Source organism: Dermatophagoides farinae, chromosome 8 (assembly GCF_024713945.1).
Source record: "Dermatophagoides farinae isolate YC_2012a chromosome 8, ASM2471394v1, whole genome shotgun sequence".
NCBI classification, from domain to species: Eukaryota; Metazoa; Arthropoda; class Arachnida; order Sarcoptiformes; family Pyroglyphidae; genus Dermatophagoides; species Dermatophagoides farinae.
In genome coordinates this window covers 674,374-699,284 of record NC_134684.1, presented here as the reverse complement: position 1 = coordinate 699,284, position 24,911 = coordinate 674,374, and the positions used below count along the sequence as shown (strand labels likewise).

The window sequence follows — 24,911 nt, the reverse complement described above, 5'->3', positions numbered from 1 at the left end:
TTTTATTTCCATGTTCATTTTCATTTTCTCTATTTTCAGATTTATAATCACATGATATACACAAATTCCGGATGAAAAATTGAAAGAATTCATTGGAAAATTTGTTGATCAAAAATTTTTATGATCCACACTTGATACGGATATTGTTTTTTTTCTCCTGTTTTTCTGTTTTGTTTTGGATGTTTAAACTGAATTTTCATTGATCTGTTTGCATTTTTTTTTCTGTTTCCCATTGAAAAATGAAGAATTTTTTCGGGTAAATAATTATGGAATGAAACTACTGCTACTGTGGCTGTTGCTGTTGCTACTGCTTCTGCTACAACAAAACCGGTCAATTTTGTTTCCCGCCATTCATATATACATTATTCTTGTACCACTAGTCCACTAGTCATAACGTAAAACTATATATTTTCATATATGATATGGTAGAAGCATACCATTTTTTTTTTTTTTTTTTTGATCATTATTCGATGTACAGACTGATTGTAATAACATTCTTCGATGGGTCAGAATCAAACTAGACAGTATCCGGCAAACAACGATCACAACGACAACAACAACAGCGCATACATTTTGTTTATCTGATCCAAAATTTCGTCATTCGAAAATTTTTTTTTTTTTTTGCAAAGAAAAAAAACTTGATTCATTGATTGTTTGTGTTTTAAGATTTACAAATGTGCACGTTTTCACTGTTTGTTTGTTTGTTTGTTTGCTCATCCAATCATCATCATCATCATCATCATCAGAATTTGATTGTTTCAAATTTCTGATTTCATCATTGTCTCTGCGTGTGTGTGTGTGTTTGTGTGTTTGATTATTATTTCTCAATCTAATCTCATTTTTGTTTTGTTTGTTTTGGTGATTTTGATTTTTTTTCTGCAAATAATCAAAAAAAAAAAAAAAAGACGCACTAATACAACTACCACTACTATTCCTACTACCATCATCATTTAAAAAAAAAAACAAAAATTCAAATTAATCTTTATCTTCACATTTTTTTTGAAACTTTTTTTTTATAAATATTCCGTTTCCGTACCCGGATACATCAATATCAGCATAATTTCCTTTCACTTTATATTTCTTGTTCGTTTCCGGACGCCCTGTGTGTGTGTGTGAATATTTGACTTTACTTTTTTTTTTTTTTTTTGTTACACTTTTCCAAAAATTGAAAAAACAATACAATACTTCAAAAACATCTACAAAGGTACGTATTCTGTGGAGATTTGCATAGATTTTACTAGCTAGAATTTCCATCATTTGTCTCAATAGTCCCAAACATGACTATACATATCAATGTCAATCAATTTGTAACTTACTTTTTACAATTTTTTTATTTGTCAAAAAAATGAAATGAAATGAAACTCTGGACATTTTTAAACAACGAAAATCTGTGCCATTCTTCTGTTGTTTTCAGACACACACACACGAACTTTGCACAGAATGACTAAATTTTTTATACAAACAAATTCCTTTTTTTTCTCTTTAAGAAAATAAAAGAATTTGATTCTGACAACAACAACAACAACAACAAAAAAACTGTCGACTACATGATCATGAAGATGATGATAACGAACCAGATTTTTTTTTCTTTTTTTTCTGTCGATTCGATTTTTTTTCAATTTTATTTCCTTATATTTTTATATATGTCAAATATCGAAAAGGAATTTGCCAGTAACATTGATGTTTTCTCAATTTTTGGAGTCCGGCCTTTCAATTTTCTTGTCGTTGTTTTTGTCTAATTTTTTTTTTTTTTTTTTTTTGCTTTCAACGCCCAATATATTTTTTTCCCGATGTATGAAAACAGCAATGAGGATTTTTCTTGTCTTTCAAGAATTTTCATTTTCTATTTATTCTAAATTGAATTTTTGAGATTTTTTTTTCGTTATTTTTCGTTTTTTTTCCAATTTGGTTGCCTGTCTGTGATCTAATCTTTTTTTTTGTTTTTCTTTTTTTTCCGGCATCATCCTTATTAACGAAATGATGATGATGATGATGGTTTTTTTTATACGTTACGAAATATATAATTCTTTCAGCTTTTAAAACCTGCACACACACACACGCAGAGATAGATAATTCCATCAATTCTTGCAATATTCAATTCACCCCCGCCACTACCACCACTCACTCCCCGGTATTTTAACATCGAAAAAAAACTTGATGTTTTTTTTCTCTCAAAAAAAGAAAAAAAAAGACAGCACGATACGCTTATTTCTGATGTATTCACGTTGTTAATATATCCAGAATGAATCCGTTTTTTTTGGATTGAAAATTTTCTTGTATATGTTGTTGTTGGTAATGGTGGTGGTGGTGGTGTTGGTGATGTTCCAGAATTCATCATAATCATACGATTTGCAGTTTGCATTCAGACTGTTTCTGTGTGTGTAATATAAAGTATTTATGAAAATTTACGGCTTTTTTTTGTTTCTCACACACACACACACACACACAAAAGTTTTGACTTGTGAAAAACACTTTGTAGCTGTCGTACACATCTACCAGAATTCAAAAAAAAAAAAAAAAATTATAAAGATAAATGTTTCTTGTGTTTCTCAAATTTTTTTTCCCGTTGTAAAGAATAAAAGTTTTTCTACATTTGGTTTATGTAGATTTTTTTTTCTTGGTTGGTTGTTAGAAAAAGATGAAAAGTAAAAAGTTTTTCTTCTTTTTTTTCATATTTCTATCATTTTTCAAATGATGGAAATATTAAAAAAAAAGACGAGAGATCATTGGCTCATTTTCATCTTCATCTTCTTCGCTCGATGATGATGAATATCATCATCATTTTTTATTTTTTGCTCGTGAAATCAAAAGATAAAATTAAAAAAAAAATTTTTTTCTTTAAAGTTTCATGTAACGTGCAATGAAAGTTTTTTTTTTTTTTGTTTGCAATTCAAATCAAATGGTAATGCAATTTGATTGCCACAACGATGATGATGGTGGTGGAAAAAAATATTCTCTAGTGATTACAAGCGAAGAAAACAAAAAATTCAGATTCATTTCACATGTCAAATGTTTCCACTCAATAACTCTTTATTTCTTTTTTTTGTTCCATTGATGGTAGATAAAGATATTGGATTTTTTGTTTTCATTGTTCGTCAAGCGAGATAGAGAGAGAGAGAGTGTGTGTGTGTGTGGTGTGAAAGAATGAGGTTATCTCATGTTGTTGCGTTTGGAATGAAATTTTTTTGTGTTTCCCATTCTTTTCAATTGTGAAACATTGTATGCCTATTGGTTATGACTTTATCGATTTTTTTTCTCTCTCTGTCTCTAAGCATCTAAGGAATTATAATATTTCCATGTACAGGTTTTCAGGATTCTTTTTAGTACGTTTTTTTTTGTTCTTTGGGTGCATATTATTAAAATACCATCAACATTTTTTTTCGTTTTGTTTTTTTTCAAAATAGGTTACAAAGTGTGCGTGTGTGTGATGAATTTTTTCTTTCCAAAAAAAATGGTTCCAGTACATTAAACATTAAAAATTATATTGAAAGGCCATAATTTGAGCCATAATCATGATGTTGATGATGATGATGATGAGCTTTTTGTGATGAAGATAATCAATCGCAAAACAAAACATCACTTTTGAACTTTTTTTCCGCTGTTTTGTTGTTGTTGTTTTTGTTGTTGATCATCAATAGGTCTGGCTAATTTTATTTTTATTTTTGCCACTAATTTTGTATTTATGTGTGGGTGTGGGTGTGATTTTTTTCTATTTTCTTCAAAATATACCACTAATTGTGTTTGTTCATCATCATTGGTCTTCATTCATTTATTCATTGTCATTTTCCGTCTGTCTGTCTTTCTATCTCTTTTTCTCCAGCATTAGCAGCAGTAGTAGTAGCAGCAGCTGCACATCCTTCTACATTTTATTTTGACTGATTCTGTGAATATTCTGGTCTTTATTCCCATTTGTCTATTATTTTTATTTTTTATTATTCATTTTAATTTAGAATCAACTTTGTTTTACTATTCTCATTAGTCCATCATCAATGCTGGTGGTTGTGGTGGTGATGGTGGTTCATTAAAAAAAATTTTTTTTGTTTGTTTCCCATCCATTTCAACAACATCAAACAAAATTCCGTTGTACTTTGTTTTATTTGTTGTTATTTGTTCGCATACCATCGACCATATATTGATGATTCTGGACAAAACAAACAACACAAATAGTGTTTTTTTTTTGTATTTTCCGGCATAATAATAATGATTTTGTGTTTTACTCCTCACCATCATTATTATGAATGATGAACTAAACGGCAAAAAAAGTTGTTATTATTCTCTCTCTCTCTCTGTGTGTGTGTGTGTGTGTGGTCTCATAATACAAATTACTTGCACATATTCTATATTCTATATATAGAATATCTCAATTAATAATCGGTCTTTTAATTTATGATTTATTCCGTGCTTGCTTGCTTGTTTGTTTGCTTGCTTGCTTGTATTGCAGATGTATATTTACGTCATTGATAATAATCAATCGATTGGTTTATATTTGAATTTTGATTACATTTTTATATCATCGTCGGTATTTAATTTAACCTCACTTTACTTGCAACAATGACCGAATTTTTTCTGTTCATATTCACTAATTATTCTGTGATTTTTCTTTTTTTTTTTTGTTGAAAAATTATCACTTTTATCTTTTATAATGTATGTCTACCATTTGTATTCACAATGTTCACAATGGTTAAGCAAAACAATGTGACAACAAAACAAAACAAAACAAAAAAATCAACTGCAACGACGACGACGACGACTAGAATATAAAAAAAAGTGTCATGATAATAATAATTTTTAATTAATCTCATTAATATCTGTCGTATTTCTGGTTGTTGGTTGATTATCTGATAATGTCTAAATGGCTAGCTAGCTAACTGGCTGGCTGGCTTGCAATCGTTTATATGGATGTTTTCCGCCACTTTTCTCCGGCCAACCAAACAATGTTTATAGTTGGTAAACGAACAAGAACCAAAAAAAAAAAAAAATAAAATTTATGAATTCAAATGAATCTTCAAAGATTCTCTATCCATCTGACAAACATTTCATTTTCCTGTTGGAAAAAGGGAAAATTTTTTTTTGTTATCTTTCACTGTTTCATTTCATATCTTTTCATTTCCATGTCCATTTTTTTTCTCGCTTTAATCTATGATCATCATTGGAACACGTAGTTTTTAAATTTTTCTCACTTAAAATTTCAATTTTTTTATCTGCAATAAAAAAAAAACAAAAATATTCCACACACACACACACACACATGTCGATTCTTTTTATATTTCCCTACAAAACAGACACAAATAAATAAACAAACAAATGACGATGAAACCAAAAAAAAAAAAAAAATACTGAAAATTCAATTTGATATCCGAAAATTAGATTCGTAATATTAAAACGAAAGAAACGACATGTAGACAACATTTGAAATGATGATCGGCAAAGAATATTCTGTTGTCATGAAAAAAAAAATCTCAACCCATTTTATTCTTTTCAGTAATTTACCAGAAACAAACCTAAAGCCTCAGAAAACTTAACACAGCAGCAGTAAAAACAAAAACTTTTTTTTTATGTTGAAAATGTCTTTTTGTGTAGATATTTATTCTTCTTTGTCGTTTTTTTAAGTGTTTCTGTGTTTGAAGGCAAAAAATATAAGCAGGAGGAAATTGGATCATGAACCGGAGATGATGATGATGATTATTATTATTGTCTGTGTGTATTTTTTTTTATCCACATAGAGTGTGTCATCATTATCATTAAAAATGTTCTTTACTGGAATGGATGACTATGATGATGATGATGGTGATTACAATATCCATGATCCATTTCAACTAAATTGCATACATCAAAGGCGAATATTGCTGCCCACTGATGATGATGATGATGGAATTTTTATTTTCTTGAGTTGAACAAAAAAAAAATTTTTTTTTGAAAAATTTCTTCTCGATAATGCCAATTTTTTTTCTGTTACATTTCATCTATGCTTCTTCGACAATCCCACTATATTCTCCAAAATTCAATCCAACCCGATTCCAATTATATTCCATTGCAGAATTTTTGTTCATTTACGAATAAAGAAATAAAATTTTGCTGTCCATTTTTTTCTATTTATTTTTTTTTCATTTCACAGAATTATATGGCTGTTCATTCATTCATTCGACATTCACTACATTCATTGCATTTAAAACCCAAGAAATGTTTTAACGAGATTCTTCCATTCGTTTATTCTAGTTATTTCTATGTCTGTGTGTGTGTGTTTTTTTTACTTCTTTTTTTGCATCTATAGATAGATAATGTGTATGTGTGTGTGTGATCAAGAGAAGAGAAAGAGAAAGAGAAAAAAATTATAGGAAAAGAATGACGACGACAAACTATTTTGAAAAGCTATATGTGGAGCTAAATAGAGCTTTTTTCCAATTTTTGTGTGTGTATGTGTGTTTGTTGGATCCCAAATTGATTGATTTACTTCAAAACAGCATAATGCACTATTGTATAATTCTCGTTTTCATTCATTCATTCATTCATTCATTTTTTCAACTCATTCATTCCATTCGACATTCTTTTTTTTTTTGTTCGATTCGATTCTCTTTTGTCAATGGTGTTGTTTTTTCTTTATTCTCTCTCTCTCTCTAATTTTCCAAAAAAAAACAAAAAAAAATGTTTAGATATTGCATTCCGATATATATATATAAATGGATGATGAAGAAAACAGAATGGCTTCAGTTGTTTGTTTGTTTGTTTGTTACCAGAATCTCATCTTTATTTTTTTTTTTACTTTTACTACTGGTAGTTTATTATCTCTCATTTATATATATATATAGGATATATTCTGGGCCAACATTCATTCATTCTACATTGAATTCTTGGATTCCGGATTCTATCCTGTTGTATATTCCATTGTTTATGGCTATATTCATTCGTGTATGTGTGTGTGTTTGTGTTTGTGTTGTCTGCTTTTTTTTCGCATCCCCTTTTGTTCAATCATTCATTTATTCATTCAAAGTTCGTTAAGAGAAAAAGATTCGTGATGGAATGAAAATTTATGGAAAAATTGCCGAGAATTAAAAATGAATGGAACGAATTTTCTTTTTTTTTTTTTTTTTTTTTTTTTTTTGGTCCTCTTGTTTTGTTTCATTTGATTCAACCGAAATTTTTGTTTTTTCGTATACCGAACAATAAATTGTCCATTATAAATGATTAATTTTCTCTGTTTTTTTCTTCCAAATTTATAGATCTGATATTGGATTGAATTTTCGGTGAAAAAAAAAATGTGATTAATGTGATTTATTTTCAAACCAAACAGAAGTCCTCAAATGTTAAAATGAATGTGACGAATAATTTAGATTGTGTTGGTGGTGGTGATGATGATGATGATATTATTTGCATCAAATCATCAAAATCATCTATACAAACTAAAGGTGTTAGTTTTCTTGAATATGTTGAAGTATCTGGTGATAATGATTGTGATGATAATAATGTCAATAAATGTAATATTAATATTATTAATAATAATAATGATGATGATTGTAATGTACAACAAACATCGATTATACGTTCATCACCATCATCAATCGATATGCAACAATCATCATCATCATCATCAATACATTATCATCGTTCAATAAATAATGGCCAATTTCATTATGAACCATTACGACCACCGGCCATTTCATCACCATTGGAATCAATATCATCAACAGATAATAGTAATAGTTCACCATCATCATTATTATCACCATTAGTGTCTTTGGATTATCATCATCATCATCATCATCATCATCAACATCATAATCCGCATCATTTGGCCAATATAAATGCAACGATGCATAATCCACAAATGACACAACAATATGATTCAAATATTGTGAATAATATGATCCAAGATCGTCCTAGTGTTATATATAAACCAGTAAGATCATTAATACAATATTGGCCTGAAAGTCATCCACATATACCATTATCATTACCACAAAATCAATATGATGCTCATCCTTTAGATCAACAACAACAACAACAAATTAATCAATCATCATTACTATTACATCAATCATCTATTTGTGATACACAAATATTATCCATGAATAGTAACAACAACATCAACAACAACAACAACAATGTTCCAATGCTTTTGGATCATTTAATTAGTAAATCATCATCAAGTGATAGTGATACAAATGATAGTGGTACACGTTTAATTAGTGATTCATACAATGATTTAATTATCAGTGCCTCAGATACAATTACAACAGCAACAACAACAAATACAACTACTGCTACAACAACAACAACAACAATCAATAATAATCAGAATAATCATCATGTATATTTGACATCAATGAATCAAATCGATACGATAGTTGAAAATCATGAACCAGAATCAATGAATTTATCATCATCATCAACAGCAATGAATGAAAATAATCCCAATGATTTATGGATACAAGTTCAAGGTGATTTATCAAAAAATCTAAGAGAAAAATATCTACAAAATCAATCAGCCAATAATTTGGATTCTGTGACAAACAATAACAACAACAGCAGCAGCAGCAGCAACAACAACAACAACAACAACAATTCTAGCAGCAATAGAAGAAAAAAGAATTTTCAAAAATTTCGTCGTATCGGTTTCGAACGATTTGGTTTCAATTGTCCCCTTAGTCATCGTATGACTAGAATTATTATTTGGTCATCGATTACCGTTTGTTTATCAATAACATTATTGATCATTTGGTTTAGTTTTTTACGTTATCATCATCATCATAATCATCATCATGGTGGACTGTGGTGGTTGCCACGATGGTTATTCGGTTCAACCACCACTACTAATCATTATTATCAGACACGTCGTTATCAATTTGATCAAGATCCATATTGGTATCATGGTACAACATTCTATGAAATATTTCCAGCATCATTTAAAGATAGTGATGGCGATGGTTATGGTGATTTTATGGGTATTGTGGAACGTGTCGATTATCTTCGTTCATTAGGAATCAATGCCATCCGTTTGAATTCAATATTTGCCGCTTTTGATTATCCAAGATATTATGATAATGTTTTGAATTTTTATGATGTTGATCCACATTTAGGAAATTTTCAATCATTTTTTAAAATGGTAAGTGCAAATTCTGGTGATCCAATAATGATAATAATGATAGATGATCATCAACATTCGTTGATGATCAAGATGTGATCACAACTCATTCACATGGATCCTATGAAAACAGTCATGATGATGATGATGATGACAATAAAACATGATCAGAATTTTAATTTTTTCAATTTTTTTCCATTTTTTCTTCTTTGAAGATTCAAGTTTTACATTCGAATCAAATTCGTGTGATATTGGAACTGAATCCAACAATTACATCGGATGAACATCCATGGTCGATGAATCGTACGATGGAATATGAAAATTATTATTATCATCATCATTCCAGAAGAAAATCAGCTACAACAAACAAAAAAAATGTCAAAGTTACATCACCATCACCAGCAATTACTACTACTATGACTGTAAGTGTGAAAAACACGTTTTTTAATCAGAATTTTGAAAAAAAAAAATTTCAAATTTTTATCAACTGCATACGATTTTGAGTGAAAATTCAATTTTCCAATTTGTAAATTGTTTACCACTTTTTTTCTCGAAAGAGAGAGAGAGAGAGAGAGAGAGAGAGCGAATTGAGATCGATTCTTGCCTAATATGGATCAAAAGTGCAGCGTTAAAGTTTTTTTTTCATCATTTCCACATTTGAATTTACTGGCAATTTAAAACTACTACTACTACTAGTGTGTGAATGGTTGTTGAAGAAAAGCCCTTAGGTTTATAAAAAAAAAAATTGAATCGATTTTTTTTCCATCGTTGTTGTTGTCAAGAATTGTTATGATTAAAATTGACATATTTTCAATCCTGTATAATAAGCAGAATGATAGAATCGATGTGTGTGTGTGTGTGTGTGCGTGAGAAAATGAAAAGATTGATTGATTTTTTTTTTTTTTTTTTTGATTTTCACACAAAATTAAATTTTTGTTTCGTCGTTTTTTTTCCATATTTTTTTATTCTAGCAACAAAAAAAGAAAAAAACCAATACGAATGACGATAATGATGTTCATCATCAACATAATTATCATCATCATCATCGTTTTGATAATTTAGCAGCCAACGATAATAATGGTAATGATGATGATGAAGGAACGCCGCCTGGAGGTCGTTGGCTAAATTGGAATAATGAAGCCATACCAAAACATATGTTGAAAGTAGCTGATTTTTGGTTACGTTATGTTGATGGATTGTATCTAAAAAATTTGGAAAAAATCCATGTTGATTTTGATGGTGATGATGATAATGACAATGGCAATGACAATGGTGATAACATTGCATTATCCGATTCAATGATGAAAAAAAGACGTGAAAAAATTCTATTAGATTTTCTACAAAGATTACGACGGATATTTGATTATCATGATCAATTGTATGCAAAAACGAATAAAATAACTGAAATGATAAAAATACCAAAAAAGATATTGATCTGTTCAAGCCATTTATTATCACCATTGTTATCATCAGTCACAGCTGCAAAACGACGACGACGACGACGAAGGCAGCAGCATCAGCAACATCAGCAACAACAAACAATGTTTAATGGCAACAACTATTCACCATCAATACCACTACATAATAATAAACAGAATGAATTTCGTCCTGAATTCGATGAATTAGATATGAATGATTTTTTTGATCCAACAGAATCAACAACAATAAGTGATGAAGAGGATGGTTATCCAAAAATATTGGCCAATTCACATAAAATGTTACCATCATCTAGTAGTATTTCCAGTGCCTCTAAATCATTGAATCATTCTTTATTTTCATCATCGATTTTGAACCATCATCAACAACAACAACAACAACAACAACAACGGAATAGTATTACGACGACAACGACAACGACTACGACCAACTTCAATAATAAATCATTAATCATTAAATCATCAATAAGATCTATATATCATTATTTTGATTTAGTACATTTTGAGCTTAAATTACAGCCAAACCGGATTGACAATATACGAGATCAAATGAATTATGTATTCTTGAATAGACCTTTGGATTTTCCACCCATTATGTGGAGTATTGGTGGCAGTACAAAACATAAACGTCTTGTTAATCGTATGAATGGTACAAATTATTCATTGGCCAGCCTGTTTGTATTGGCAATGATGCCCGGTACTATCAGTATATTCTATGGTGATGAAATTGGTCTTTCAAATGTTTATGATTTTCGTAGCCATAATGTAAGTAGATAAAATTTTTTTTTGTTCACTTTTTACTTACTGTGTTACTCAGTGTGTATGTTTGTGTTTGTGTTTCCGCTTTTTTTAAAAAAAAAAAACTCTAAATAACCCAATTCGAATCGAAATGAAATTGGAGTAGCAGTGTAACTGCAACAACAACAACAACAACAACATATCAAAACTTTTTTTTTCGTCCATTACTAATGACTGTTCGTTTTTTTTCTTTGTTTGGTTTGTTTTGGGTTGTTTGAAAACAAATGATCATAATTAATTTTAATTGTATACACACACATACACACAACACAAACAAGAAAAAACCAACCAAATGGTCGATCAAAAGAAAAAAAATGAAAATGAAAATCGAAACAAAAACTCGGGTCCAAAAAAAATATATCGATTTTTTGTGGGTCTTTTCATAAATACAATGATGATGAAATGTTACATCTTTTTCTGTTTTTTTTTTTCTTTTTAAACAAAAAAATAAACAACAATCTCTGTTGGCCCAGCAATCTTTGTTGTCATTATCACCACCATCATCATCATCATTGTTGTTGTTGTTGTTTTTGTTATTGCCATGATTATTATGTAATTGAATCTGTTGTTGTTGTCCAATAATTTCGACTTAAGTCGATTTGATTTGATGTTTTGTTTTGTTTCGTTTCGTTGTTTTTGTTGCTATTTTCTTTGTCATTAGTTTGGTCATTATCGATATAATAGCTGCAGATTTAGATTTAGATGATGATGATATGTGATTATGATATCATCATGGTCAAATGTGATTTTTTTGTTGTTGTTGTTGTTGTGCATGTAAAAAACTAATGTAGCAATATTTTTTTTCTCGTTTCTATTATTTCATCAAATTAGGAATGAAAATAGGATTATCTCTCTATTCTATATTTATATATTAGTGAGAAGAAGAAAAACACCGAAATATCGATTGTATCGATTACACACACACACACCCATAATCCAATGATGATGATGATGATAATTATCTAAAATTGGAATAAAAAAAAATGGAATTTGATCTCATACTTTGTTAGTCTTTTTTTTCCAATCAAATTATCATCATCATCAGTGTATTTTTTTTTCTGTTTTCTGGCTTCATCATTGTGTCACTTGAATGAAATTCTTTTTTTGCTTGTTTTTTTTCGATAAGATTCTTTAACATTTTTAGAAAGCTTTCAACAACAGCAACAACAACGGTGAGATTGTTGTGTGGATATCAAATCACAATCGATCATTTTTTTTTTTTTTTTTTTTGGTTTCAATTTTCAATCATGATTCATTCATCTATCATCATGAAATTAATTCCAATTTTTTTTTTTACATGTTCCTGAAACTAATTCTAAATCATTGCTGCTTACTACTGCTGTTATTGTCACTGCTATTATCGTTGTAGTTGTAGTAGATGTTGTTGTTGTTGTTGTTGTTGTTTTCTATTAACCAGTGATATGATGTTTGTTCTCAAATTGTCATTCAGATTATTGTTGGTCTTGTCATTTTTTTTTATCTGCCCTATCTGTGTTTTCCACCATTAACCAAAAATCATTATCATCATTATTGGATATATTATCAAACATTAAGAAATATCAAATTTTATTTATCCATACCATATAGCCAGATGATGTGACTAATAATAAGTCAGTCAGTCAGTAAGTCCATCAGTGTGTAACCGCGCCTGTTTTACCAAGTTTTTTTTTTTTTTTTTTTTTGGTACACTTTTTTTTCTTCTTTTGATTCTGATGATTGTTTTTTCTGTGTTTTTTTTTGTTTTCTGGTAATTATTGCCGTGGTTTTTTGCCCCTATTTCTTCATTCACATTCACTAGCCATTGATGATGATGATGATGGTAATGATGATCGTTGTGAATCAAGTTGTGTATATATGTGTGCCATTTTTATTTTTTTTTCTGGCTAAAGCTTTTTTTTTCTTCTTGCATCACCACTTTATCCAATGGGATTTCGAGTGGCAAGAGAAAAAGAAAAAAAAATCGTGAATCAACTTGAATTCCTTCCGACATTTTATATTGCCCCAAAGCTCCACCAACCGCCCCCGCACACACACTAACACCATCAAAAAAAAAACTTCATCAAGACCATCATCAAAAATGATTGTCGAAAAGCTTGTTATTTTTTTTCCTTCTTGATGATTCTTGATGATGATGATGGTTTTTGGTGTGTGTGTGTGTGTGTGTGTGTGTGTGTGTGTTAAACAGTTGTCGTATATATATCGTTCGTTCTTCCTCCCCTTCCACCACCAATAAAAAAAAACAGCAGCAGCATCCGTCCATCATTGGTCTACACATCTGCACAGAAAAAAAAATGCAGAATGTGATCATCATCATCGTCGTCGTCGTCGAATGGATTTGTTTTGTTTGATACTGCAGCAGCCACACCATCATCACACACAAATCATAAAAAAAACTAGCCAAATATTAGAAGTGTAAAAGCAAAAAAAAAATCATTTAGAAAACCAAATATTTGAGTGGTGAAAATATCATTATGGCATGAATCGTTGAAAATGATGGTGGAAAAAAATTGGTCTGTCTATGTGTGTGTGTGTGTGTGTGTTTAATCTATGGTAAAGTTGTAGTAGTTGGAATAAATCGAATAAAACAAAAAAAAAATCAACTAGACTAGACTAGAGCATCAATTGAAAAATTATTTTTTTTTTCTTCTGGTTGTCGTCGTTTTTTATTGAAATTCTTGATTCTCTGGTGTCAATAGATTTATTTCTCTCTCTCTTTTTGGATACTTTAAACTTTGACTCTTTTTTTTCCTGAATTCTTTCAAATATGCTACATGTGTGGCAATTTTATTTCACTTGATTTGAATATATATCTTTAAAAAGTTTAAAACAAAACTGTGTGTGTGTGTGTGTGTGTGTGTATTTTTCTCAGTGAAGCAAACAGAATTTTTTTTCAGTGTTTTTTTTTTTTTTTTTTTTTGATAAATTAATTATTGTCAATAACAACTTGGACCAATCAGCCAGCCACAGTAAGAATAAGCAGCAGCAGCAGCAGTTGGTGACTTGTTCAGGCCATAGTTGTTGTTCATTCTAGATCCAAAATAGATTTTTGTTTCTCTCTCTTTCATTGTGTGAATCTATTTTCAGCATCGACAAAAATGTTCATTCTATGTGTGTGTGTGTGTGTGTGACGTATAATCGATTTTTCATTCAATTCTCTCTCTCTCTCTCTCTTTCTCGTTTTTTGCCGTTGCCGTTGTTGTTGTTGTTGTTATTGTCGGCATTTTTAGCTCATTTTTTTTTGGCTCATAATAAATGAAAAATACTGCTGCTGTTGTAAAAAACAAAATAAAAATAAAAATATAAAATCAACAATGAAAAATGAGCGGGTGAACTTCTTTATAATGATGTCTCATTGATGATGATGATGATGAAGAAGATGTACATTTTATTTGGATTTGTATTCGTAGTTTCGGGTCAGTCAATTCAATATGACGCCAAACAAAAACAAAAAAAAACAAAGCAAAAAAAAATTCATTTTTTAATTTTTCAATTTTTTTTCACTGAATGTTGGCTTCACTACTTTGCATTTTTTTGTGAAACAAAAAAAAATTTTTTTTTGTTCATAATTAATCCATCAACTGATGATGATGATGATGATGATGGGGGTGGTGGTGGGATAATAATTTTTTTTCAGTGTTTTTTTTTGAATGAAAGAATGGAATGGTTGGACGGTTTTTCTCTTTTGTTTGATTGATGATTATTTTTTTTGTTGTTGTTCGGACTCAATCTCTTTTTCTATTTTTTTTTTCATTTCCATACTCCAAGCATCCAGAATATGTTTGTGTGTGTGTGTGTGCGTGTGTATACCTAGGTCCTAGACCGAAATAATTTCATTTTTCCAGAAATTATATTATATCGGGGATCTTTGAATTTGTAAAGGTTTCTTTTCTCTCTCTCTCACTATTCTCGTTGCCTGTATTGATATTACAAGAATTAGGTTATAATAATAATAATAATTTATTCTCATCTTTATTATGAATAAAGATGAATTCTAAATGTGTCTGTATTTGTGAGAATTGAGTTGTTGGAAATTCTAATGAAAAAGATATGTGTGTGTGTGTGTGTGCTGTATATTAACCCCGGAGGTTATAATCAATCTTTTTTTCTTTTTTTTTTTTGGTTGTTGATTATGAATGATTCTGGGTGGTAGTAGTATTATGAATTAAATATGTGTGTGGCAACTCTTTATTCTGTATTCCATCATCATATTTTATATATCATTTACAATTATATTATTCTGATTTCTATTATTCTTGCTCTCGTTGTTGTTGTTGTCGCCGTTGTTGTTGTTATTTAGAATGAATAAGAAGAATTATTTTTATGGTTCGCTTGTTTTTGTGTCTGTATATGTGTTTGTGTCATTATTTTGGCCATGTTGGTGATGATGTGTATGCATTACTTACACAATGAAACATTCATAGATTCGTATAATTACCAACTGCATTAAGGACACCAATTATTTGGAAAAAAACACACACACACACAGACACACAATTTCAATCCATACTTTGTGTGTGTGTGTATGTGTGTCCTCATTAGTTTTTCTGTCTGGTTTGTTAATAAATAAAAAAAAATTCCACTGAAATTCCATTGAGCTTCTGTATTGGTTGTAGAAAAAAATGTTGATGTTTTTGGGTTTGTTTTTCGAATGAAAGGGTACCGGGTGGTTTTCGGTCAAAATCTGCCCCCAAGTTTTTATTTTTTAAAAATGTTAGTTATGTCCATTGATGATTCTCGAGATGGTTTTTAGTTCATTTGGTCCACCCACTTCCGGTAAAATCGCAAAAAACAACGCGAATTCTCCAGATCTCACTAACTATGAGGTGGTGTAAGTCAATTTTTTCTCACGATAAAACTGATTTAATCAACATTTTATTCTGAAAATATCAAAAAAAAATATTTGGTGGAACATGTTCAAAAATCCGGAAGTTCATTTTTTCACCATGTAAGTCTATGGAGTTCATCATGTGATATCCACAACGTAAGTGTTTATGGTGTTCATTATGTAAGTCTATGATATTGTGCATATTGCAATGGCAATCGATGATAGTCTGAACTAAAAACATCCTGATACATCGTTGAAGGATTTTATTGTTCATGTATTAAAATGTGTATATGATATGCAAATAAAATAAGAAAAGCACAAGAACAAAATAACGTATACAAAAGGGTAAAGCAAAGGTCATTCAAGTATATAATGTTCTATAACAATTACGTATTTATACACAATGTGGTACTATTGTTTCTACAATTCTACTGATCAATTGTTGGCATAATTCATTACATTCATTATATTCCAACATATCATCATCATTGAGTACAGCATTCGAGTGGCTAATGGACATGATCAGGTGAATCATTCGTTCCAGGACTACTTAACGCCAAACTTAATGATGCCTAAATATTGAAAGTTCTTCTCCAAGAAACTAATGGCTTATCCAGTATTTTGCAACCTGGTGATATTTTCGTATTGGATATTGGATTCAGAGATTTTATCCGATTGATTCTTATCATACACATTTTAATACATGAACAATAAAATCCTTCAACGATGTATCAGGATGTTTTTAGTTCAGACTATCATCGATTGCCATTGCAATATGCACAATATCATAGACTTACATAATGAACACCATAAACACTTACGTTGTGGATATCACATGATGAACTCCATAGACTTACATGGTGAAAAAATGAACTTCCGGATTTTTGAACATGTTCCACCAAATATTTTTTTTTGATATTTTCAGAATAAAATGTTGATTAAATCAGTTTTATCGTGAGAAAAAATTGACTTACACCACCTCATAGTTAGTGAGATCTGGAGAATTCGCGTTGTTTTTTGCGATTTTACCGGAAGTGGGTGGACCGAATGAACTAAAAACCATCTCGAGAATCATCAATGGACATGACTTATATTTTAAAAAAATAAAATTTTTGGGGGCAGATTTCACCGAAAACCACCCGGTGCCCTTTCCAATTTTTTCGTTTTTGTTTGTTTTCGTTTTAATTGACTTTGATCCACTAGGTTCTCAGTTCACAAAATTTTTTTTTCTGTTTCATTTTTTTGGTAATTAATTTTCAGTTGTGAAACAAAATTGATTTTTTTTCATCTTCTTCTTCTGTGCATGTAAAATTCATTAGATTTTTTCTTTTTTTTTTATTCTGGAAAAAAAATTCCATTATTCATTCGTTCGATGATGATGATGACGATGATGATGACACCGTAAAATGATTTAATGATGTGGTGGCTATACATTATCATCATTATCATTATTATTCGAGACCATGAATTCATTTTCCACCAAATGTTTCACAAATGAATAATCCAAGATCAATGAATGATCAATTTTATGTCAATGTGTGTGTGCGTGTGTGTGAGTGCATGTGCCACATAATCAATTGGATATTGATAATGTTTGATGCTTTTTTTACTGTGAAAATACACTCAGAGAGCTTGAAAAAAGTGAATAAAAGTTGATAACAGCGATGAAGATGATGATGATTATTCAAATTGATTCAAATTTGTGTTTTCCGTTTTCACATATATAAATATCGCTACGGTTTACTATCGATATTTATTTATTTATTTTTTTTTTCTTCAATCGATCAATAGAAATTTTCCATCATAAGAATATTCTTCAAAAAGAAAGAAAGAAAGAAGAAGAAAATATAGCGGAAATGAATATATTCTTTCGTTGAATATTCTGCTGCTGCTTCTTCAGATGATCATTATCATCATCATCATCATAACGATTATTGGTTGTTCCGTTGTTGTTGTTGTTGTTGTTGATAGTCAGAGTTGATGACTTGAATATTTTTTTTCTTAGTTATACTGTTGACATTTTTTTTTATTCATATGAAAAAATTCTATTTCTCTTTTTTTTCATATGACTGCCAATAAATTATCATTGGTTTTCCAATGGTGGTGGTGGCAGTGGTGGTGGTATATCATCCAATCCATACAAGAGGGTTTTTATTTTCTCGTTTCGGTTCATCGCATTCTGTTTCGGTTTATTTTTCGTTTCGTTTTTTTTTCGATCAAAGCTTATTCACGATTGATTGTCTTTAGAAGAATCTAGTCCAGAATTTTTTTTTATCTTGATCAAACAATGCAGCCGATTTTCTGTCTCAAATTTTCATCCAAAATTTTTATTGATTCAGTAATAATTTTCTTCTTCTTCTTTTTCGTTTTTTTTCTCATTATTTGTGAATAATTTTGATGGTTCCAAATTAATAAGAAAAGAGAAATTTTGTTCATTTTTTTCCGCTGCTGCTGTCTGTGTGTGTGCACATGTGTGTTTATTGATTAAAATTTTTTCATTTCTTTGCCATTTGCATTTGGCATAGAAAATGATTGTAATTTTTTTTCTTCATTTCTTGAAAAGATTAAAATTTTTGTTCAAATAATAATCTCTTTGGATTTGCAATGACATGCTATGTTTTTTTTTTCTTTGCCCACATTCAATTTCAATTTCATTTTATTGAAATGTTATGGGCCATCAATGTTATTTTCATTTTGCTACTTGTTTAATCATCGGCTGTATATTCTAATGATAAATATTTGAAAAGGCTCAAGATTTTTTTTTTGCAAAAATGAAAATTTTCTTCATCTCATTTTCCTATCATGACCAAAGTTTTTCTCATTTCTCGAATAATTTATATTCATGATACACACACACCAGCACACCAGAACACATTTATTTACTGCCAGAATTCATAGAATGGCATTAATATCTTACGAAGAAGAAGAAGAAGAAGATGCAGAAAAAGTTTTTTTCTCTTTTCTTTTTTCCTTTCCAGTATAGAAGTAGATTATTGAATTTCATTTTTTTTTCATTTGTTTTCGTTTGTTTGTTTGTTTGAAAATAGTATGAAAAAAACATCGTAGCAGCAGCAATATTATCTATCGATGGATGATGATTGCTATTTTTCATTTTTTAGTTTTTTTTTGTTTTTGTTGTTGTTGTTGTTGTAAAGTTTGAAATGAAACTTTTTTGCTCATTTTTCAATTGTTTCATATTTTTTTGTTGTTGTTGTTGTTGTTGTCACGAATAATTTTGACTATATTTAATTTATTCATTCACACACACACTTACAAAAAAAATTGCGTAAAAACATTCAAAAAAAAAAACGCAAAAAAGTCATGTTTTACCGTTGTAATCAAAATCTTTAAAGTGTGAATGATTTCAGTGAAAACAGAAATCGGAAAAAATGTTTTTTTTCCTTTTTTTTCACTGAAAACAGTTGAACAGCGATGATGATCTTTGACTACTTTACACAGCGATTTGATTCGTGTTAGATGTTATCAATTTTTTTCTGTTTGTTTGTTTGTTCTGTTTTTTTATGATCACGATCATTTCATGATTATTATGATGTCTTGCTGATGATGATGCTGTTGGACTTTTGGGTGTGCAAAGTGGAAACAAAAACAATGATAAAAAAAATAAAACAACAATAACAACAACAAAAATTTGAACGATCAACTTGCAAAGATTTTTTTTTTATTTTCAAGGAAAAGATAAAAAAAATGATGATGATGACATTTTATTTTATTTCTTCAACTTTATTTTATATTCTCTGGTTGTTCCGTTGTTTATGAAAGTTAATTCGTTGCTTTTGTTGGTTTCTGTTTTGATCATCATTAGCGAGGCAATCATCATATTCTTTCCTTTTCTCTCTCCATGCATGGCTTTCTGTCAATGGGCAAGAATATTGTTTTTTCTTACGAGAACAAAAAAAAAATAACATCGTCATCATCATGATGAGCTTGATAAAAAAGTGAATGAATGTGAGACTCAAACAAAATATATATATAGATTGAAATGAGCGTGAATTAAAAGTTTTTTCTTTTCTTTTCTTTCTTTTTTTTTTGTTTGAATTGGATAGTTCCAAGTTGAATTTGTTGGCATTTATATATATATAATAATGATGATGCATTCTATAGAATTGTTTTCGGTCACTATTTTGGTCGATTTTCAACAGAGAAGAAGAACAAAAAAAATTGAATTTTTTTCCCTTTTTGAAAATAAAAACTTTCTCATAAATAAATTGCCTTTCTACAGAATAAAAACAATGAAATTCTGCTAAATTCTTTGTGATTTGAAATGTATTTCTTGTTTTGCTTTCTTTATTTCTTCAATATTAATTAACTATTGACCTTCGATATGTTGTGTAATAAAAGCTGATTGGTTTTTGGCTTTCTTACACACACACACACACACACATAAACACAACAATATAATTAACATTCAGTGACTTTGTGATTTTGATGGAAATATTCCATATTCCTATCTACAGAATAAAAACAACAACAATAACAAATATTGAATATATGAAAATCAATGGCTTTTCACTTGATCAAGTTTTCATTTGTTGTATTATTATTATTATTGTTATTAATACATGTTAATGTTTTCAATTTTTTTTTCCAGCCATTGTCTAGGTGTTTTTTGTTTTTTTTTCTCTCTCTCCATTAAGATTCAATGTTGTTGTTGATGATGATATGACCTAATAATAAAAAAAAATATTAATATCGATCTTGTTTATTTACATGTGATACACACACACACACACATGCACATTAAAACAATGAAAGAGAATGGGTTTTTTTTGTTTTTTTTTTTCGTTGTTATGCGATTCTAGGAGAAGAATATGTGAATTCTTGACTTTTTGAATGAAAATTCCCCAATATTTAATGTTGATTTTCGAACCAAACAATGACCATGGATGATAAAAATAAATCGACCAATCTTTGGGGGCTGAATACAAATGAAAAAAAAAGTGTTGAAACAAACAAGAAAGAAATATTCATTTATTTTCCCGCTGGAGATGTGTTTATGTGTGAAAATGAAAATGTGAAAAATAAAAAGTTTTTTTCCCATTCTTTGGGATTATCTTTTTGTTTGTTTATTTCCACACACACAGATACCAATAACAAACTATTGAAAAAACAACATTCACATTCAGCCAACATACAATCATCAAGCAATAATAATCGGTGGGCTGCCACACAATCAAACCAATTTTTTTTCATATATTTGAAATTGGAATTGTAATAGCCACAAAAAAACTTGTCTCTATCCATTTTTCGACTTGATGTATGTTTGTTTGTGGATCGAGAATCCACGAATATAAATAATGGATTCGATTCGTATCATTTTTTTCATTTATATGATGGCGACAAAAATCCCGATTTTGAGTTTCTTTTGAACATTCCAATTGGTGGTGGATGACAACGAATTTTGTCTTTTTTTTTGAATTTTGAACAACAATGAAAAAATTCCTTTTCTCCCCTTATTTATCGCTTGTTGTTTATCATTATTACTTGGTGCTGCTTTTGTACTTGATTTTTTTTCACTTGTTTCATTCATTATTGATCGGATGACTTGTTTTTTTTTCATTTTTGGCTTGAGTGTTTGTAACACATGTAACATAGAAGCCATTCACCCGAGAATTTAGTTTCGAAGGATCTGAAAGTTTTTTTTTAATTTTTCCTTTTTTCGATTATTGCATTGTCTTGGACACTTGGTTCTTAAAACCTCTGAGAGAATCTGTCTGAATAAACACGACAACAACAGCGATATAGATAAATAACTAATCTCGATCCTTTTCATCCTTGTGTGTTTTTCATATATTTGCAAACTAAGGACATTTTGACATTCAAAGCTCATTTAATGAATCGAAATGAAACGAAAATGAATCTGATTCAGTTCAATTTATTCGTGATTCATGTGATCACGTCTATGAAATTTTTTCATTTTTTTTCGTTTTGTTTTGCCCATGTTTGATATTTTTTCATATAAATCAAAACATAATTGATTTATCCCAATGTTTTTTTTTCTCCATTTAAACAACAACAACCATCATTAATCGTTTGAGATAATCTTTGGTTGTTCGAATCACATATCACATACATCTAAGTGGAAAAGATGAAAAAAAAATCATTAAATCTTGTCGAATCGATAATTATCAAATGATTCAAGAAAATTTTGCTGTTGTTTTTTTTTTGGTTACAAGATTTTTCCATTTTGTTTGATAATAATGATGACGATGATTATGGGAAAAAAAACAAATTCGATGATGATTGTCATCATCATCAGTGGCCTCTGCCCCATGTTTTTCTCCGTTTCATCATTATTGTGCTGGTGGTGGTGATTTATTTTTAATGGATTTTTCTGTTTTCTTATTTTTTTTTGGGGGGTTTCGGATACTATGTGATTATTATTCTGACTAATCGAATAAACGCAAAATAAACAAATGTCACTGATAAATCTTGATTTTTTTTCGTGGTTTCAAATTTCTTGCTGTTGTTGTTGTTGTAGTTGTCGATGTCGAATCCTAAACATTCGTATGATTTCTTTTTTCATTTCATTTCATTCAGGTTTTTGTTACTTTTTTTTATTGCTGTTGCTTGTCTAATAGACACAAATAAAAAAAATTTAAGAAAAGAAATGACAATTTTGTCGTTGCAGAAAAAAAAATTCTTTTTAATGATGACGATATGACCTCTCTTCACACTGTTTGCAGTTTTTTTTTAATTCTCAATTTCAACAATAAAATGATGAGAAGCAAATAAAATAAAATCCTTCTCATCTTTTGACAATTTTTGTTAGTGTGTGTGTGACAGTGTTAATGTCAACACTTTTTCTGACCACCACTATGATTGGTTTTTTTTTCACTGAAAAAAAATCCATCATTTGTATTGTCAACTACTACTACTACTATATTTGACATTTTTCATGTTTGTCATCATCATCATCATCAAATATAATGTGATATTACGATTTTTTCATTTTTTTTTGACAAACAAAAAAAAATGAAAAAAAAATTGTCAATTATTATCTCATCATACGAATCATGGTGGTAAATTTAATTGGATCGTCAACATGTTCAACACACCAAGTCTTAGGTATCATGTGATACCAAGTTTTTTACTTTGTAAAAAAAAAAAAATTTTCCCAGTGTCACATGTTTAGTTGTTGATGTTTTGCTTCCAACTCGAATCATTATTATTCACCAGAATATTCAGTACTGCTGCAACTACTGTTTGTGTGTGTGTGTGTGTGTAATCAGCTTAATTTGTAAAACAACAACAACAACAACAGCAAAAAAAAGAAATGAAAATAATAATTCAACGAAACAGACAACAAGGACTTGAATAAAAATTTCAACATTGAAATAAAATTATTCAGCCAGATGATGGTTAAACTGGAAAACAAAAAGATTTTCAAAATGAATGTGAATCCATTAATGAATGAATGAATGAAATGAAATCCCAATTGGGATTTATTTTCAATGATTAAAAGTTAATTAATTAATTAATCAAAATGAGTGAAAAATGAAAAACAACAAAAAAATGACTGGATGACATTTTTTTTGTTTGTTTGTTTGTTTCTCTTGTTTTGGTCAATATACTCTTTTTGTTTTATTGAAATAATTTTTTTTCTTTTTTTTTTGCTGTCATTTTATTCAAATAAAAAAAAAGGTTTTCATCGGCAGTCAACTATGTCCAATGGCATGGTCATCAGAATCACCGAATGGTAATTTTAGTCTGCCAAATGTATCCACATCATCATGGTTACCAATTCATCCGGATTATACACATATTAATGTGGAAAAACGTTCAGAAATGGTTAAAATTGTTGCCGAATTGATTAATTTTCGTTTGGATTTTCTTTATATTGATGATTTGGAGACCAAATCTTTAAATCAAAATCAACAATTTTCAACATCATCTAATAATCAAAATAATAAAAAGAATTTGCTGACCAAAGAATCGAAATCATCCATATTAAATCATCGAATAAATTATCTATTCCATTACATTGATCAAACAACCATCGTATTGGAACAATATTTTGATCGTATAAATCCATCCAAATCATCAACAATGATTACAACGGTCGATAATCATCATCGATTAATGGTTGGCGATGATATAGATGTATTATCCAAATACAAACGTTATCGTTATGTTGTGTTTGCAAATCTAGGCAATGAAACAATTGTTAGAGATTTTTCAGATAAATTTCATTTTTCAATCATACAAATGGCAACCAATATTAATCGTACAAGTGAATTTCTTATAATGAAATCATTACAATTAGATCCAGGTGAAGCAATGATTGTTACTGTTGAATAATAATGAAAATTGTAACTTTTATTTATTTATTTTTTTTTGTATTATAAATCACCGTCCAAATGAAGATTTTGTTTCGAACATGTTCTTGCTCTCTTGCTCTCTCTCTTTTTCTGATTCAAATTTTGTTATTAAAATTAATATATCATCACATGTTAAATTTGCAAAATAAAATGATGTGAAAAAAAAATAAAGCTCGTCATCATTCCCGATATATACAACAGAAAAAACGACAATGATGTCAACACGCACATTAATCATTTTAAATTACACTGGGGTTTTTTTTCCTTTTAATTTTTATTTAAATTTAAATTTTCATTTTTTTTTGCTTTTTTTTCACATTCACTTCAATATAATGATGATGATGATGATATTTGTAAAAACTTTTTCTTTTCCTTTTTTTCTCATTCATTTTGTTTCATTTTTTTTATTTGGATTATTTGTTTGTTTGTTTCAA

The 24,911-nt window shown here is 29.3% G+C and overlaps 1 protein-coding gene across 1 annotated transcript; it reads left to right on the top strand.

The window, feature by feature from the left end:
- The first annotated feature begins 501 nt into the window (after positions 1–501).
- Positions 502–24,648, top strand: LOC124495770 (uncharacterized). Its single transcript, XM_075733625.1, has 5 exons — positions 502–1,204; positions 7,218–9,100; positions 9,295–9,501; positions 10,051–11,280; positions 23,801–24,648. Exons 2-5 carry the CDS (start codon positions 7,307–7,309, stop codon positions 24,455–24,457), a joined length of 3,888 nt encoding a protein of 1,295 aa, XP_075589740.1. The 5' UTR covers positions 502–1,204; positions 7,218–7,306; the 3' UTR covers positions 24,458–24,648.
- The last annotated feature ends 263 nt before the right edge of the window (positions 24,649–24,911 follow it).